The sequence below is a fragment of the Triticum aestivum genome, chromosome 4A (genome assembly GCF_018294505.1).
Source record: "Triticum aestivum cultivar Chinese Spring chromosome 4A, IWGSC CS RefSeq v2.1, whole genome shotgun sequence".
Lineage (NCBI taxonomy): Eukaryota > Viridiplantae > Streptophyta > Magnoliopsida > Poales > Poaceae > Triticum > Triticum aestivum.
The window spans coordinates 749390010-749409402 of record NC_057803.1 but is presented as its reverse complement, the minus strand read 5'-3'; the positions used below and the strand labels follow the sequence as shown (position 1 = coordinate 749409402).

General features: G+C 43.9%; 1 protein-coding gene across 1 annotated transcript in view; it reads right to left on the bottom strand.

Moving 5' to 3' along the window:
• Positions 1-16311, bottom strand: part of LOC123084593 (disease resistance protein RGA5-like) — a 28680-nt gene extending 12369 nt beyond the window's left edge. The window contains exons 1-3 of the mRNA XM_044506110.1: positions 16102-16311; positions 15098-15715; positions 14808-14963 (exon numbers count right to left, since the gene is read on the bottom strand). Coding sequence (XP_044362045.1) covers positions 14808-14963; positions 15098-15715; positions 16102-16311 — 984 coding nt within the window. The remainder of the gene's footprint in view (positions 1-14807; positions 14964-15097; positions 15716-16101) is intronic.
• Positions 16312-19393: the final 3082 nt, after the last annotated feature.

Sequence of the window (19393 nt, the reverse complement as noted above, 5' to 3'; positions counted from 1 at the left end):
TGATCATGAGGCTAGCACAAGCAAGGCCAAACATAGGGATCCCAAGTATACTCAACCTAGGTGCTGTCCTCCAGGTTTAACTAAGACAATGAAAAGGAGATTACAACGCATGAGGAACCACGAGAAGGTAGAGAGCCAAGTTCAGAAGCAAAGGGACGAATTGTTCAATGAAATTCGGCCCATGGCGCTCACAAAACAAGTGTGGAGGCCTAAACAAAAAGAAAACACAGATGCTTCTACATTAGCTGCAATAACACCTTCACCACCAAAAGAGGATGATGCGACCCCTATTACATCATCCACACCACCTGAAACATCCCCTCCAATTGGGGAAACTTTAAGCCCAATATACACATTGGGAGATGAAGATGAGATGGTGGATTACGAATATACGCCGGTTCGGGAAGGTATGGATATTAATATGGTGTATTACTTACCTGCCGAGTTTCGTACTATAGGTGAAGAAGAGGATGTGGCCCAGCTGGATTTTGGTCCTAAGAACTCTATCTTCGAGAAGCCAAAAGAACCGGTGAAACACTTCAAGCCATTGTACCTCAAAGGTCATATTAACGGATCGCCGGTTGCTAGGATGCTTGTTGATGGTGGTGTTGTGGTAAATCTTATGCCATATTCGGTCTTCAAGAAGTTGGGGTTACATGATTATGCATTGATGAAGACCAATATGGTACTTAATGGATTTGAGGGTAAAGAAAAGATAGAGGCAAAAGGTGTGATGTGCATGGAACTCACTGCGGGAAGCAAAACTTTGGCCACCACATTCTTCCTCACTGAGGTGCAAGGTAACTATAATGTTATATTAGGCCGGGATTGGGTTCATGCTAACCAATGTGTGTCGTCTACCATGCATCAATTAGTAATAAAATGGGTCGATGATGAAGTGGAAGTCATTCACGTGGATAATTCGGCTTGTGTTGCTTTGGCTGATGCATCAGTGGATTGAAGCATCCCGACGTTACTTGCTTAACAGGGCGTGACCTCTCGGACTTTGATTTCCTTAGTGCTACAAGGAACTGGTTCATTCCCTGTTGGGGAACGTAGTAATTTCAAAAAATTTCCTACGCACACGCAAGATCATGGTGATGATATAGCAACGAGAGGGAACAGTGTTGTCTACGTACCCTCGTAGACCGAAGCGGAAGCGTTGACACAACGTAGAGGAAGTAGTCGTACGTCTTCCCGGTCCAACCGATCCAAGCACCGTTACTCCGGCACCTCCGAGTTCTTGACACACGTACAACTCGATGACGCACCCCGAGCTCCGATCCAGCAAAGCTTCGGGGAGGAGTTCCGTCAGCACGACGGCGTGGTGACGATCTTGATGTTCAACCGTCGCAGGGCTTCGCCTAAGCACCGCTACAATATGACCGAGGTGTAATATCGTGGAGGGGGGCACCGCACACGGCTAAGGAACGATCACGAAGATCAACTTGTGTGTCTATGGGGTGCCCCCTGCCCCCGTATATAAAGGAGTGGAGGAGGGGAGGGCCGGCCCTCTCTATGCCGCGCCCTAGGGGAGTCCTACTTCCACTGGGAGTAGGATTCCCCCTTTCCTAGTCCAACTAGGAATCCTTCCAAGTATTAGGAGTAGGAGACAAGGAAGGGGGAGGGAGATGGGAAGGAAGGAGGGGGCACAACCCCTCCCCCTAGTCCAATTCGGACTAGGCCTTGGGGGGGCGCGCGGCCTGCCCTAGGTAGCCCCTCTCTCTTTCCCGTATGGCCCAATAAGGCCCAATACTTCTCCCCCGTATTCCCGTAACTCCCCGGTACTCCGAAAAATACCCGAACCACTCGGAACCTTTCCGAACTCCGAACATAGTCATCCAATATATCGATATTTACATCTCGACCATTTCGAGACTCCTCGTCATGTCCTCGATCTCATCCGGGACTCCGAACTCCTTCGGTACATCAAAACTCATAAACTCATAATATAATTGTCATCGAAACCTTAAGCGTGCGGACCCTACGGTTCGAGAACAATGTAGACATGACCGTGACACGTCTCCGGTCAATAACCAATAGCGGAACCTGGATGCTCATATTGATTCCTACATATTCTACGAAGATCTTTATCGGTCAGACCGCATAACAACATACGTTGTTCCCTTTGTCATCGGTATGTTACTTGCCCGAGATTCGATCGTCGGTATCCAATACCTAGTTCAATCTTGTTACCGGCAAGTCTCTTTACTCGTTCCGTAATACATCATCTCGCAACTAACTCATTAGTTGCATTGTCACATCCCTAGTTCTGGTATGACCTAGACTAGCTAGTCATGTGTGCATCATGTTTAAATTCCATTTAAATTTGAAATGAGGATTTTTGAAACCCTCATAATCATTTTGGAAATGACCCAAATAAAAATTGCTCCAAAAAGGTCCAAGAAAATGCTCATGTTGCTCCCTGAAAATATTGGAAAGAGATAAAAATCAAACCAATATTTTTAGGAGCTCATAAGTATTTATTTTGGGCATTTGGAATTAATGAAGTAATTATTTGCTTTGGATATATATTGTTATATATATAAAATATTGTCCAAAAATTATGCCATTTATAAAGGAGCTCTAGAATAATATAACTAGCTTCTATAAAAATTGGCATAAGAAAATAAAATGGTTTAGTATTTTTATTAAATCAAAACAAATGTCAGAAAATAGAAAAGAAAATATAAGGGAGAAGAGACTTACCTGGCGCCTAGCTCCTGTGCTGGCCCAGCACTGTGCGACCTGGCCGGCCCAGCTGGCCAGCCCGGCCCAGCCCGCCTCCTCCTGTGTCATCTTCTCCCCCTCGCCCAAGCAGGTGCGTGCCCGCGCCACAGCCGGCCGCGGCCACGCGCCCGGCCACCTCCTGCTTCTCCCTCTCGTCGCCCTGGACGCCCTGGAACGACGCCACGATGCCCCGCACCTCCCCTCTCCTCTCCCTCGCATTCGCTCTCTCTTCCTCCCCCCTCGTTCTCTCCCGAAACCGGACGCCGCCGCGTCCAGAGGTCGCCGGCGTTAACCTCACCGGCCTGACGTGTGGGCCCGACCTGCCAGGTGATTAGCTTAGTGCTAATCACCGCCTAATTAACCACTGACACTGACCGGTGGGCCCCGGCCCCCTAATCCTTTTAATTAAGCAAATAACTTCCCCTGTTAACTAACTGTGACACTGACGTGTGGACCCCACATGTCAGGTTTGACCCTGGTCAGCCCCGGTTGACCTGCTGACGTCGTGCTGACGTCATGCTGGCGCAATAATATATTTTCTGGAATTAAAATAAATCAGGAAATTCCAGAAAATGATTTAAACTTCAAAAATTCATAGAAATTCAACCGTAGCTCAGATTGAAATAATTTATATATGAAAAATTATCAGAAAATGCAATCTATCCATCTGTACTAGTTTCATGCATGACAAACCAACTTATACATGCTGTATAAGTGAAACACTAAAATGGCTTATATAAAGGGCTTAATTTGGAGATGCATTTGAACCTTTGGTTCAAATGGACTTCAAACCAATTGAATACTAGTTGCATTAGCTCAATCAGCATCACATCTTCATGCCATGTTCATGCATCATTGTGTTGCATATGCTTGTGTTTTGATTGTTGGCACCGTTCCTTCTCGATAGGTTCTGCTCCGGAGACCGTTCCAGAGTACCTGTCTGTGAAGCAGTGCCTCCCTTATTGATCTACCAGGCAAGCAAACCCCCTTGTTCATTCCGATACAATCCTACTCTCTCGCTCCTGCTCTCAGTTATTGCATTAGGAAAACAACGATTCATCTGCTACTTTGTGCTGCGGTAGTTGAACCCATTCCTCTGCATGACCTGTCATTGCCACAGTAAATAGTTGAAACCCACTAGCATGTGTAGGGGTTGATTGAAGCCATTGTTGTGTTCCTACCATGCTATGCCTGCTATTGCTTAGAGTGTGTTAGGTTTGATTCATTGGGAATGAATTGGAGTGCAGTCATATGTTCTGATGCTGAGAGTGAAGTGTGTGAACACGATTTGGTAAAGGTAGCGGTGAGAGGCCATGTAGGAGTACATGGTGGGTTGTCTCACTGGAACCGTCCTTAAGCACTGAGTTCTATGTATGTTGTCCAATGACTCGATACTACCACACATTGGGTTCCGGTAACTCGATCCCTCTCGACTTATTAACCAACTTGATCTCTGTCCAGGAGTCGCAACTAGTTTCTGGTGTTTGTAGGTAGTGCTATTTTTCTACCAAGTGGCACCCGGCAGGGTGGGCTTGGGACAGACTAGGCACACGTGGCCTGGTGTACCGAGTGGCACCCAGATGGTGGGCTCGGGAACCCTGCACACATCGTTTGGGGCCGTGAGCGAAACCCCGGCCGGATCTCCTTGCAGATGGAACCCGAATAGGCGATAAACCTGGGCTAGAGTCTTGTGTGGTTAGTCAGGTCGTGGCCGACACCCTCGCCAGGCTTCCGCTTGAAGGTTGCCGAGATACATGACGTGTACATGGCGGTAAGTGGCGAGAGCGTGTATGAAGAAGTACACCCCTGCAGGGTTAACATGATCTATTCGAATAGTTGGGTCCACGGTTATGGACTTCTTGGATGCTTACATGGTACATAGACAACTTGAAGTGGATACTCTAAAATGCTCAAGACAAGTGTGAGTGCTATGGATGGCCTTCTCGTAGGGAGACGGGGATGGATCCATAGTAGTGTATTGTGTGGTGATTAGTGGACTCGTGTACGTTGTCTCACCTCAAGAGTTGCTGGTAGCCGTAGAACAGGATAGCCACAGAGTCAAAGCTGGCTTGGTGCAACTAAACCCCACATTACCTTCTTGATACAAATGCATGTATGATAGGATCTGATGTAAGTCTTGCTGAGTACCTTTGTACTCATGTTGCTTTATTTATGTTTTTGCAGCGGAGACTTCGGTCTTACTAGTGTTCTCGTGGACTTCGACGAGTAGCTTGTACCTCATCTACGATCTTGATCGGATGTTGTAGATAGTCAGGCTCTTCAGCCTTTTTCATTTGTAGATGTCTGTACTCAGACATGTAATGCTTCCGCTTATTGCTTGATTGCTCTGAATGTTGGGTCATGTGACCCCTGTTTGTAATAAATGCTATGTTAGCTCTTCCGAGCCTTTATCTATATGAGTTGTTGAGTTATGCTGTGATGCCATGTTGTACAGCACATACTTGCATGTTATGCGTACGTGTAATGTGTATTGCTATGTGTGGGATCTGACTATCTAGTTGTTTATCCTTAGTAGCCTCTCTTACCGGGAAATGTCTCCTAGTGTTCCACTGAGCCCTGGTAGCGTGCTACTGCTCCGGAACACTTAGGCTAGCCGGCATGTGTCCTTCTTCGTTCCTGTGTCTGTCCCTTCGGGGAAATGTCACGCGGTGTTTACCGGAGTCCTGCTAGCCCAGTTGCTACAGCCCGGATTCACTCACTGATGACCGACACGTTCGATGCTGGGTCATGGATGCCTGTCCCTGTAAGTTAGTGCCACTTTGGGTTTACGACTAGCCATGTCAGCCCGAGCTCCTTATCATATGGATGCTAGCGACACTATCATATACGTGTGCCAAAAGGCGCAAACGGTCCCGGGAAAAGGTAAGGCGACACCCGTGGGGATACCGTGCGTGAGGCCGCAAAGTGATATGAGGTGTTACATGCTAGATCTATGTGGCATTGAGTCGGGGTCCTGACATGCATTGCTTGCAAGGCTTATGTGATGTGTATTACCGAGAGGGCCCAGAGATACCTCTCCGACATTCGGAGTGACAAATCCTAATCTCGAAATACGCCAACCCAACAAGTACCTTTGGAGACACCTGTAGAGCACATTTATAATCACCCAGTTACGTTGTGACGTTTGGTAGCACACAAAGTGTTCCTCCGGTAAACGGGAGTTGCATAATCTCATAGTCATAGGAACATGTATAAGTCATGAAGAAAGCAATAGCAACATACTAAACGATCGGGTGCTAAGCTAACGGAATGGGTCGTGTCAATCAGATCATTTAACTAATGATGTGATCCCGTTAATCAAATAACAACTCTTTTGTCTATGGTTAGGAAACATAACCATCTTTGATTAACAAGCTAGTCAAGTAGAGGCATACTAGTGACACTCTGTTTGTCTATATATTCACACATGTATTATGTTTCCGGTTAATACAATTCTAGCATGAATAATAAACATTTATCATGATATAAGGAAATAAATAATAACTTTATTATTGTCTTTAGGGCATATTTCCTTCATTCTCCCACTTGCACTAGAGTCAATAATCTAGATCACATCACCATGTGATTAACATCGATAGTTCACATCATCATGTGATTAACACCCATAGTTCACATCGCCATGTGACCAACACCCAAAGGGTTTACTAGATTCAGTAATCTAGTTCACATCGCTATGTGATTAACACCCAAAGAGTATTAAGGTGTGATCATGTTTTGCTTGTGAGAGAATCTTAGTCAACGGGTCTGTCACATTCAGATCCGTTAGGTATTTTGCAACTTTCTATGTCTACAATGCTCTGCACGGAGCTACTCTAGCTAATTGCTCCCACTTTCAATATGTATCTAGATCAAGACTTAGAGTCATCCAGATCGGTGTCAAAACTTGCATCGACGTAACCCTTTACGACGAACCTTTTGTCACTTCCATAATTGAGAAACATATCCTTATTCCACTAAGGATAATTTTAACCGCTGTCCAGTGATCTACTCCTAGATCACTATTGTACTCCCTTACCAAACTCAGTGTAGGGTATACAATAGATCTGGTACACAACATGGCATACTTTATAGAACCTATGGCCAAGGCATAGGGAATGACTTTCATTCTCTTTCTATCTTCTGCCGTGGTCGGGTTTTGAGTCTTACTCAATTTCACACCTTGTAACACAGGCAAGAACTCTTTCTTTGACTGTTCCATTTTGAACTACTTCAAAATCTTGTCAAGGTATGTACTCATTGAAAAATCTTATCAAGCCTCTTGATCTATCTCTATAGATCTTGATGCTCAATGTGTAAGCAGCTTCACCAAGGTCTTTCTTTGAAAAACTCCTTTCAAACACTCCTTTATGCTTTCCAAAAAAATTCTACATTATTTCCGATCAACAATATGTCATTCACATATACTTATCAGAAATGCTGTAGTGCTCCCACTCACTTTCTTGTAAATACAGGCTTCATCGCAAGTCTGTATAAAACTATATGCTTTGATCAACTTATCAAAGTGTATATTCCAACTCTGAGATGCTTGCACCAGTCCATAGATGGATCGCTGGAGCTTGCACATTTTGTTAGCACCTTTAGGATTGACAAAACCTTCTGATTGTATCATATACAATTCTTCTTTAATAAATCCATTAAGGAATGTAGTTTTGACATCCATTTCCCAAATTTCATAAAATGTGGCAATTTCTAACATGATTCGGACAGACTTTTAAGCATCGATACGAGTGAGAAAATCTCATTGTATTCAACACCTTAAACTTTGTCAAAAACATTTTTCGACAAGTCTAGCTTTGTAGATAGTGACACTACTATCAGCATCTGTCTTCCTCTTGAAGATCCATTTATACAATATGGCTTGCCGATCATCGGGCAACTCCACCAAAGTCCATACTTTGTTCTCATACATGGATCCCATCTCAGATTTTATGGCCTCAAACCATTTCGTGGAATCTGGGTCATCATCGTTTGCTCATAGTTCGTAGGTTCATCATGATCTAGTAGCATGACTTCCAGAACAGGATTGCCGTACCACTCTGGTGCGGATCTTACTCTGGTTTACCTATGAGATTCGGTAGTAACTTGATCTGAAGTTACATGATCATCATCATTAGCTTCCTCACTAATTGGTGTAGTAGTCACAGGAACAGATTTCTGTGATGAACTACTATCCAATAAGGGAGAAGGTACAATTACCTTATCAAGTTCTACTTACCTCCCACTCACTTCTTTCGAGAGAAACTCCTTCTCTAGAAAGGATCCGTTCTTAGCAACGAATGTCTTGCCTTCGGATCTGTGATAGAAGGTGTACCCAACTTTCTCCTTTGGGTATCCTATGAAGACACATTTCTCCGATTTGGGTTTGAGCTTATCAGGATGAAACTTTTTCACATAAGCATCGCAACCCCAAACTTTAAGAAACGACAACTTTGGTTTCTTGCCAAACCACAGTTCATATTGTGTCGTCTCAACGGACTTAGGCGGTGCCCCTTTTTAACGTGAATGCAGCTGTCTTTAATGCATGACCCCAAAACGATAGTGGTAAATCGGTAAGAAACATCATAGATTGTACAATATCCAATAAAGTACGGTTATGACATTCGGACACACCATTACGCTGTGGTGTTCCGGGTGGCGTGAGTTGCGAAACTATTCCGCATTGTTTCAAATGTAGACCAAACTCGTAACTCAAATATTCTCCTCCACGATCAGATCGTAGAAATTTTATTTTCTTGTTACGATGTTTTTCAACTTCACTCTGAAATTCTTTGAACTTTTCAAACGTTTCAGACTTATGTTTCATTAAGTAGATATACCCATATCTGCTCAAATCATCTATGAAGCTCAGAAAATAATGATACTTGCCGCGAGCCTCAACACTCATCGGATCGCATACATCAGTATGTATTATTTCCAATAAGTCAGTTGCTCGCTCTATTGTTCCGGAGAACAGAGTCTTTAGTCATCTTGCCCATAAGGCATGGTTCGCAAGCATCAAGTGATTCATAATCAAGTGATTCCAAAATCCCATCAGCATGGAGTTTCTTCATGCGCTTTACACCAATATGACCTAAACTGCAGTGTCACAAATAAGTTGCACTATCATTATTAACTTTGCATCTTTTGATTTCAATATTATGAATATGTGTATCACTACGATCGAGATCCAATGAACCATTTCCATTGGGTGTGTAACCATATAAGGTTTTATTCATGTAAACAGAACAACAATTTATTCTCTTACTTAAATGAATAACCGTATTGCAATAAACATGATCAAATCATATTCATGCTCAACGCAAACACCAAATAACACTTATTTAGTTTCAACACTAATCCCGAAAGTATAGGGAGTGTGCGATGATGTTCATATCAATCTTGGAACTACTTCCAACACACATCGTCACCTCGCCTTTTTACTATTTTCTGTTTATTCTGCAACTCCCGTTTCGAGTTACTACTCTTAGCAACTGAACTAGTATCAAAATGCCGAGGGGTTGCTATAAACACTAGTAAAGTACACATCAATAACATGTATATCCAATGTACCTTTGTTCACTTTTGCCATCCTTCTTATCCGCCAAATATTCGGGGCATTTCCGCTTCCAGTGACTATTTCCTTTGCAGTGTAAGCACTCAGTTTCAGGCTTCAGTTCAGCTTTGGGCTTCTTCGTGGGAGTGACAACTTGCTTGTCATTCTACTTGAATTTCCCCTTTATTTCCCTTTGCCCTTTTCTTGAAACTAGTGATCTTGTCAACCATCAACACTTGATGCTCTTTCTTGATTTCTACCTTCGTTGATTTCAACATCACGAAGAGCTTGGGAATCGTTTTCGTCATCCCTTGCATACTATAGTTCATCACCAAGTTCTACTAACTTGGTGATGGTGACTAGAGAATTCTATCATTCACTATATTATCTGGAAGATTAACTCCCACTTGATTCAAGCGATTGTAGTACCCAGACAATCTGAGCACATGCTCACTAGTTGAGCGATTCTCCTCCATCTTTTAGCAATAGAACTTGTTGGAGACTTCATATCTCTCAACTCGGGTATTTGCTTGAAATATTAACTTCAACTCCTGGAACATCTCATATGGTCCATGACATTCAAAACGTCTTTGAAGTCCCGATTCTAAGCCGTTTAAGCATGGTGCACTAAACTGTCAAGTAGTCATCATATTGAGCTAGCCAAACGTTCATAACGTCTGCATCTGCTCCTGCAATAGGTCTGTCACCTAGCGGTGCATTAAGGACATAATTCTTCTGTGCAGCAATGAGGATAAACCTCAGATCACGGATCCAATCCGCATCATTGCTACTAACATCTTTCAACACAATTTTCTCTAGGAACATATCAAAATAAACATATGAAAGCAACAACGCAAGCTATTGATCTACAACATAATTTGCAAAATACTACCAGGACTAAGTTCATGATAAATTAAAGTTCAATTAATCATATTACTTAAGAACTCCCACTTAGAAAGACATCCCTCTAATCCTCTAAGTGATCACGTGATCCAAATCAACTAAACCATAACCGATCATCACGTGAAATGGAGTAGCTTTCAATGGTGAACATCATTATGTTGATCATATCTACTATATGATTCACGCTCGACCTTTCGGTCTCCGTGTTCCGAGGCCATATCTGCATATGCTAGGCTCGTCAAGTTTAACCTGAGTATTCCGCGTGTGCAAAACTGGCTTGCACCCGTTGTAGATGGACGTAGAGCTTATCACACCCGATCATCACGTGGTGTCTGGGCACGACGAACTTTGACAACGGTGCATACTCAGGGAGAACACTTCTTGATAATTAGTGAGAGATCATCTTAAAATGCTACCGTCAATCAAAGCAAGATAAGATGCATAAAAGACAAACATCACATGCAATCAAAATATGTGACATGATATGGCCATCATCATCTTGTGCCTTTGATCTCCATCTCCAAAGCATCGTCATGATTTCCATCGTCACCGGCATGACACCATGATCTCCATCATCTTGATCTATATCAATGTGTCGTCACATGGTCGTCTCGCCAACTATTGCTCTTGCAACTATTGCTATCGCATAGCGATAAAGTAAAGCAATTATTTGACGCTTGCATCTTATGCAATAAAGAGACAACCATAAGGCTTCTGCCAGTTGCCGATAACTTCAACAAAACATGATCATCTCATACAACAACTTATATCTCATCACGTCTTGACCATATCACATCACAACATGCCCTGCAAAAACAAGTTAGACGTCCTCTACTTTGTTGTTGCAAGTTTTACGTGGCTGCTACGGGCTGAGCAAGAACCGTTCTTACCTACGCATCAAAACCACAACGATAGTTTGTCAAGTTGGTGCTGTTTTAACCTTCTCAAGGACCGAGCGTAGCCACACTCGGTTCAACTAAAGTTGGAGAAACTGACACCCGCTCGTCACCTGTGTGCAAAGCACGGCGGTAAAACCAGTCCCGCATAAGCGTACGCGTAATGTCGGTCCGGGCCGCTTCATCCAACAATACCGCCGAACCAAAGTATGACATGCTGGTAAGCAGTATGACTTGTATCGCCCACAAATCACTTGTGTTCTACTTGTGCATATAACATCAACGCATAAAACCTAGGCTCTGATGCCACTGTTGGGGAACGTAGTAATTTCAAAAAAATTCCTACGCACACGCAAGATCATGGTGATGATATAACAACGAGAGGGAAGAGTGTTGTCTACGTACCCTCGTAGACCGAAGCGGAAGTGTTGACACAACGTAGAGGAAGTAGTCGTACGTCTTCCCGGTCCAACCGATCCAAGCACCGTTACTCCGGCACCTCCGAGTTCTTGACACACGTACAACTCGATGACGCACCCCGAGCTCCGATCCAGCAAAGCTTCGGGGAGGAGTTCCGTCAGCACGACGGCGTGGTGACGATCTTGATGTTCAATCGTCGCAGGGCTTCGCCTAAGCACCGCTACAATATGACCGAGGTGTAATATCGTGGAGGGGGGCACCGCACACGGCTAGGAACGATCACGAAGATCAACTTGTGTGTCTATGGGGTGCCCCCTGCCCCCGTATATAAAGGAGTGGAGGAGGGGAGGGCCGGCCCTCTCTATGGCGCGCCCTAGGGGAGTCCTACTCCCACCGGGAGTAGGATTCCCCCTTTCCTAGTCCAACTAGGAATCCTTCCAAGTATTAGGAGTAGGAGACAAGGAAGTGGGAGGGAGAAGGGAAGGAAGGAGGGGGCGCAGCCCCTCCCCCTAGTCCAATTCGGACTAGTCCTTGGGGGGGCGCGCGGCCTGCCCTAGGCAGCCCCTCTCTCTTTCCCGTATGGCCCAATAAGGCCCAATACTTCTCCCCCGTATTCCCATAACTCCCCGGTACTCCGAAAAATACCCGAACCACTCGGAACCTTTCCGAACTCCGAATATAGTCGTCCAATATATCGATATTTACGTCTCGACCATTTCGAGACTCCTCGTCATGTCCCCGATCTCATCCGGGACTCCGAACTCCTTCGCTACATCAAAACTCATAAACTCATAATATAACTGTCATCGAAACCTTAAGCGTGCGGACCCTACGGTTCGAGAACAATGTAGACATGACCGAGACACGTCTCCGGTCAATAACCAATAGAGGAACCTGGATGCTCATATTGGTTCCTACATATTCTACGAAGATCTTTATCGGTCAGACCGCATAACAACATACGTTGTTCCCTTTGTCATCGGTATGTTACTTGCCCGAGATTCGATCGTCGGTATCCAATACCTAGTTCAATCTCGTTACCGGCAAGTCTCTTTACTTGTTCCGTAATACATCATCTCGCAACTAACTCATTTGTTGCATTGCTTGCAAGGCTTATGTGATGTGCATTATCGAGAGGGCCCAGAGATACCTCTCCGACATTCGGAGCGACAAATCCTAATCTCGAAATACGCCAACCCAACAAGTACCTTTGGAGACACCTGTAGAGCACCTTTATAATCAACCAGTTATGTTGTGACGTTTGGTAGCACACAAAGTGTTCCTCCGATAAACGGGAGTTGCATAATCTCATAGTCATAGGAACATGTATAAGTCATGAAGAAAGCAATAGCAACATACTAAACGATCGGGTGCTAAGCTAACGGAATGGGTCATGTCAATCAGATCATTCAACTAATGATGTGATCCCGTTAATCAAATAACAACTATTTTGTCTATGGTTAGGAAACATAACCATCTTTGATTAACAAGCTAGTCAAGTAGAGGCATACTAGTGACACTCTGTTTCTCTATATATTCACACATGTATTATGTTTCCGGTTAATACAATTCTAGCATGAATAATAAACATTTATCATGATATAAGGAAATAAATAATAACTTTATTATTGCCTCTAGGGCATATTTCCTTCATTCCCATCTCTTTAAAGCCAATTGGTGGTAATCGGTTCCAAGGCATGATGTAAACAAGAAGACAAAATCAATGGCCGATATAGAATCGCTCAAAGCTTAGATATGGTCGATATATAATTATTGCCCTAAGCACATAAATGGCCGATGCAGTGTTGACATTGTCCTTAGAACCAACCCGGTACAAGTTATTTTTCGGCACGCTAGCTTTGCCGAAAAACAGGGGGGCATGTGTTGACACCAGATTTTCGCACGGTCAAGAACTTAATTGATATGACCTCGAATGGAGAAGTGGTCTACATCAAAAAGTTCCGTATTTTCGAAATGAACATCTTTGAAGTTTGGTCCATCGCTATCCGATCTCATCTCGAGGGCCCAAACTATACTCAAAGTACTTAGATTTTGTATTCAGAGTAGTATTCGGCCAATTAAGCGTCCAATATGGCCTCATAAGAAAAACCTTTCTACACAAATTGTCTTCGTATCGTTAAAACGGTCGGTTCTGATATAATAACCGTCCCAATCCGAGTTCGTATGCAAAATTTAGAATCATCAGAATGCAACCCTGTCAGGAGGCAAAACATGGTGCACCCCACCAGACAAATGTCTGATGGGTAGCGCGAGTAACAAGCTGTTTTGCGTGAGCGGTTTGGCCCTGAAGATGGCGTCGAATCAAAAAATGTTCAAGAGTTGAGCTTCCCCAAGAAAAATTAGGGTTCCTCTGTCTCCCGCCGGCGTTGCCGCTGGTCCGCCTCGTCTACAGTGGCCTTAGGACCATGGGGGCGCGGTGGATCCCAGCCCTTGCCGGCGGAACGGCTTCATGTTTAGATGTTTCTTCGAGTTTTGTTAGGGTTTGTGTCCTTCTCAGGAAGGCGAGACGGTGACGGCTTTCAGAAGATGGAATAAGTTCTCCCTGCCTAGCCCCCGTCATGATGGTGCGTTTAGCATCTTCAGTCGGCGTGCGTGTGGAGGTGTGTCTCCGGCGCATCTGAGTTTCATCAATCTGCTCGGATCAGGTCGTTGTTCGTTTGCGTTTGTGTATTTTCAGTTTGAATCCTTCTGATCTATACTACTCTTCATTGGTGGCGGTTCCTGTACTGGTGCGCTGGTGTACTGGTCTATGAATTTGGATATAATTTTCGTTATTTATGTTGGTTATTGTACAGTCATGGTTGAAGATGAATAGACCAGACGTTTTCTTGCAAAAAAAAGATGCGTATAAATAAAATAAATACTTTTTTAGCATCGATCCTTCATCCGCACAATTATGCGCCTGGTCATGCTTTTAAAAAAAAGAAATACTCCATCGCATATTGGATATAATAAAATCTTATATTATGGGACGGAGTGAGTACATGGATGTAAAGTTGTTTACTCCAAATCAAGGTTTTTCTTTTGAGTTGTTTGGATTGCTTACCACATGTGTCACGTGGTTATTCCAAATCAAGGTTAAGACCAAGGCACACAGTTGCCATATGACAAGCGAGAGACTTGTTTATATAAGTTGGTGCTGTTGTTTTATTGGATGAAATACAATGGTGTTTGCTTTTTGTGAAAAAAAAAGAGAACATGAACGCAGAATTAACTGATTGATGGAAGAAATTACAAAGCTATGTTATTACAACGCCAGAAGGCATGGGTTCCCGACCACTTACTCCATTCTCTAGGTTCCATTCTACACTAGGCCTCTTCAAGGAACAGGTTCCCTTGAGGATGCCCAAGTAAAGATAACTATGAAGGGCCAAAACTGAAATAGAACACCCCAAAAGATACGGCAGGTAACAAACTGCCAGAGAAATGTACGGCCCCGTCTGACAGACAAAATTTTACAAGTAAGAATCATTTCTCGAAGTAAATATCCATTTTGGTAGATGAGCAGAAGAGGACTGATCCCGAATATGGCCATGGAAACTGTATGACCTACGGGAGACAGCACCATACGTACGCCAAGGGCAAATGCAACAGTCAAGCAGGTGACTGAACTGTAGGTGAAGGACAGGGAAACAAAGAAGTAGTCCCGGCGGATTTGCAGTTGAACCATGGACATGCCGGAGAACATGAGGCAGAGTGTACCTACCAAGGAGCAGACGAAAGCAAGCGCATTGGCCATCACGAACGCATTGAAATCCCACGTACAAAAAAGTCTTGGTGTGCCATTGCCTCCGGCTTTGACCGCTGATGGTACGGCGAAGGCCGCAGCGAATGTCATCGTTGTGATGAGTCCAGATAAAACTCCAAGTGTCCTGGTCATATCATTCATCTGATCCGAGTCTCTTTTCTTTTTGGCCTCTTCTTTCTCAAGTTTCGCCTCTTTTTTCTCACGGTTTGCCTTTTTTATCTTTTTATCTTCTTTTTTCTTCAGAAGTCTTACGAGCTCTTTTATGGGATTTGTGTCTTCATTCTTAATGTTCGCCTCCTCAGGCAGTTCTTCTGATTGATTCTCTTCATGTTTTTGCTTTGACAACTGATTCTCAATGCAGAGTTGTTGAACACGATCTCTCCATAAGCTACCAAGCCTTGCTCCTGCATCGCTGAGTAGCCCATATATCAAATACTTCCGATTCTGCAAGAAACAACCATTGAGGAAACATAATAAATGAAATTAATAACTATTCCCTCCGTTCCAAATTACTCGTCGTGGTTTTAGTTCAAAATTTGAACTAAAACCACGACGAGTAATTTGGAATTTTGAACTAAAACTACGACGAGTAATTTGGAACGGCGGGAGCAAAATGATTCATACTACTTTTTTTTTTCATTAATAAGGTCGACTAGCTTGAAATTGAACATGAGAACGGGAGTTAGCTAGATTTATACCGTTCCATACGAAAATATTGTGCCTGTCTTGCTCCATGCTACATCCAGTGGAGTTTGATCCTTGTTGTTCCTTAAATTTAACAATACTTTTGCGTTCCGCAAGAGAAAACAGGAAAGTAGTAGATTCTCAACCTCCACAGCTATGTGCAGTGCGGTGTTTCCATCATTGTCCCGGGCGTTCAACATCGGCGCAAATATTGCTTCTTCACAAGCATACTTTACTATTCGCTGGGCGTTGTTCTGGACAGCAATGTGAAGAAATGATTTCCCCTGCATATCACGACACTCGATGCAACCAGGCCATCTTTTGATGATAATTTGGAAGGCGACCTCCCTATCCATCAAGGCGGCGATGTGTACAGGAAACAAACCATTATTATCCCGCTGATAGGCTGCGGATGGGTTGTCATCAAGTATACGCCGTGCTGCGTGTTTCTCTAACGGAAACCGGATCTTATTGGGGGAAACGAGATGACAAAGAAGAATGTAACATCTACTACGAATGTAAGCTCTACCAATCAAGGAATCTCCAGACCACGGCACAGAAACCGCAGAGTGAAGAGGGGTGCTGCCGTTCAGATCCTTCTGATTGCTTTTTTTTTTTTTTTTTTTGGAAAAGGGGGTTTACCCCGGCCTCTGCATCAGATCGATGCATACGGTCTCTCTTATTAATGAAATAAAGAGGTTCAGAACATAAGTCTTACAAACAAATGAAAAAAGGTAGCACGTAGCTCTCACAGAGCAACGACTAAAAGACACAAACGGGAAAAGCCACAAACCGGCTGGCATAATATGAGGTAGGTAAACTAGATGCCTATCCTATTACATGATCGCCATCCAAACCGGTTGAAGATATCCCGCGCAACCATCTCCCACCGGACAGATCCAGTAACCAAACGCTCCCTGGCCTCCGTCGGAGTGAGTAAGGACCAAGTACGGATCAGCGCCGTAGCCCGGAACAACACCTGCAAAAAATGAGTACTTGATGTCCTGTTAAAAACCAAGTCATTCCTGCAGTTCCAAATTGCCCATAATAACGCACATACTCCTACACGAATTTGTCTGGCTGTTTCGGGCTCCGTCCCGAGCAACCACGCCCCAAAAAGCGTGTTTACCGATCTCGGTGGAGTAATATTAAAGGCAATTTGCACGGTGCGCCACAACCCTTGTGCCAACGGGCAATCAAAAAATAAATGTTTGATAGACTCATCCCGATCACAGAAGCTACACCTAGTAGATCCTGTCCAGTTGCGCTTAACTAGATTGTCCTTTGTAAGAATTACCTGTTTATGCACAAACCACATAAACACTTTAATCTTCAAAGGAACCTTAACGTTCCAGACTACATTGGACGTAGGTATCACGGATGAATTAATGATATCAAGATACATAGACTTGACCGTGAACACCCCAGTTCTAGTTAGCTTCCAAAACAACTGGTCGGGCTGAGGATTTAGCTGCACCTCCATCAGCCTACGGACCAAGTGAAGCCATGCTTCCCATCTCGGTCCAGCAAGCACTCTTCTAAACTGGATGTTAAGGGGAATCGTCTGCATTACTGTGGCCACAAGGGCATCCCTATGCTGAACAATACGATACAGCGCTGGATACTGAGAAGCCAGAGGCGTGTCACCCAGCCACGTATCCTCCCAGAATCGCGTATCAGCTCCATTACCAACAATACATTTCGTTCTGTTAAAGAAAGTGGATTTAGCCCTCATTAGCCCTTTCCAGAACGGCGAGTCTGTAGGTCTCATAGTGACTTGGGATAAAGTCTTTGAGTACAGATATTTACTCCGTAAAATCTGCGCCCATGTTGCCTCTGTCTCAGAAGAACGCTTAAACAGCCACTTACTCAGGAGGCACTTATTTTTAACTTCAAGATTTTCAATGCCAAGTCCTCCTTGGTCCTTTGGTCTGCAAATAATATCCCATTTGGCCAATCTATACTTCCTCTTAGATTCATCACTCTGCCAGAAGAAGCGAGACCGATAAAAGTCTAGTCTCTTCCTCACCCCAACTGGTACTTCGAAGAAAGATAGCAGAAACATAGGTAAACTCGTGAGCACCGAGTTAATGAGAATCAACCGGCCTCCATAAGACATGAGTTTTCCTTTCCAACAACTTAGTTTTTTCTCAAATCTATCCTCGATGGTCTTCCATTCAGCATTCGTTAACTTACGATGGTGTATTGGAATACCGAGATAAGAGAAAGGAAGAGACCCACTCTCACATCCGAACAATTGTGTATAAGCTTCCTGTTCGTCTTTGGCTCTACCAAAACAGAACAACTCACTTTTATGGAAATTAATCTTCAGCCCAGACAATTGTTCAAAAAGGCATAATACTAGTTTCATGTTCCTCGCCTTGGCCAAATCATGTTCCATAAAAATGATTGTATCGTCAGCGTATTGCAGGATGGATAAACCACCATCAACCAGATGAGGCACCACTCCCTCCACCTGACCAGCCTCTTTGGCCCTCCCAATCAGGATCGCTAACACATCAACCACAATATTGAACAGAATAGGTGACATAGGATCGCCCTGTCGCAGACCCTTGTGTGTTCGGAAATAGTGGCCTATGTCATCATTGACCTTAATGCCAACGCTACCTTTTTGCGTGAACGTTTCCACCTGATGCCTCCAGCGCTCATCAAAACCCTTCATTCTTAAAGCTTGCTGGAGGAACGACCATTTGACTTTATCATAAGCCTTCTCGAAATCCACTTTGAAAATAACCCCATCTATTTTTTTCGTATGAATTTCATGAAGCGTTTCATGTAGGACCACAACCCCCTCTAGGATGTTCCTATCCGGCATGAAAGCCGTTTGCGTAGGTTGAACAACAGCGTGCGCTATCTGAGTCAGCCTTATCGTACCAACCTTGGTAAAAATTTTGAAGCTGACATTGAGCAGGCAGATCGGCCGAAATTGTTCAATTTTGACGGCATCAGTGTTCTTAGGCAACAACGTTATCGTGCCAAAATTCAGTTGGAACAGCTACAAGTGTCCCGAGAACAAATCATGGAACATTGGCATCAGGTCCCCTTTGATAATATGCCAACACTTCTTGTAAAACTCAGCCGGGAAACCATCCGGCCCCGGCGCCTTATTACATTTCATCTTGGCAATAGCCTCGAAAACTTCCTTTTCCGAGAATGGGGCTGTTAACACATCGTTCTCCACTGAAGAAAGTTGAGGGATATCGCTGACCCTAGACTCATCCAGGGATACACTACTCTCCTCGGGTGGTCCAAACAACCTTTTGTAATATTCAGTAATGTATGTTTTCAGGTTGTCTTGGCCAACTATTGTACCCTCCTCTTGCTCCAGCTGGAAGATCCTCTTCTTCCTATGCTTGCCATTAGCAATCATGTGGAAGAACTGTGTGTTCGCATCCCCCTGGACAACTTTTCTCACCT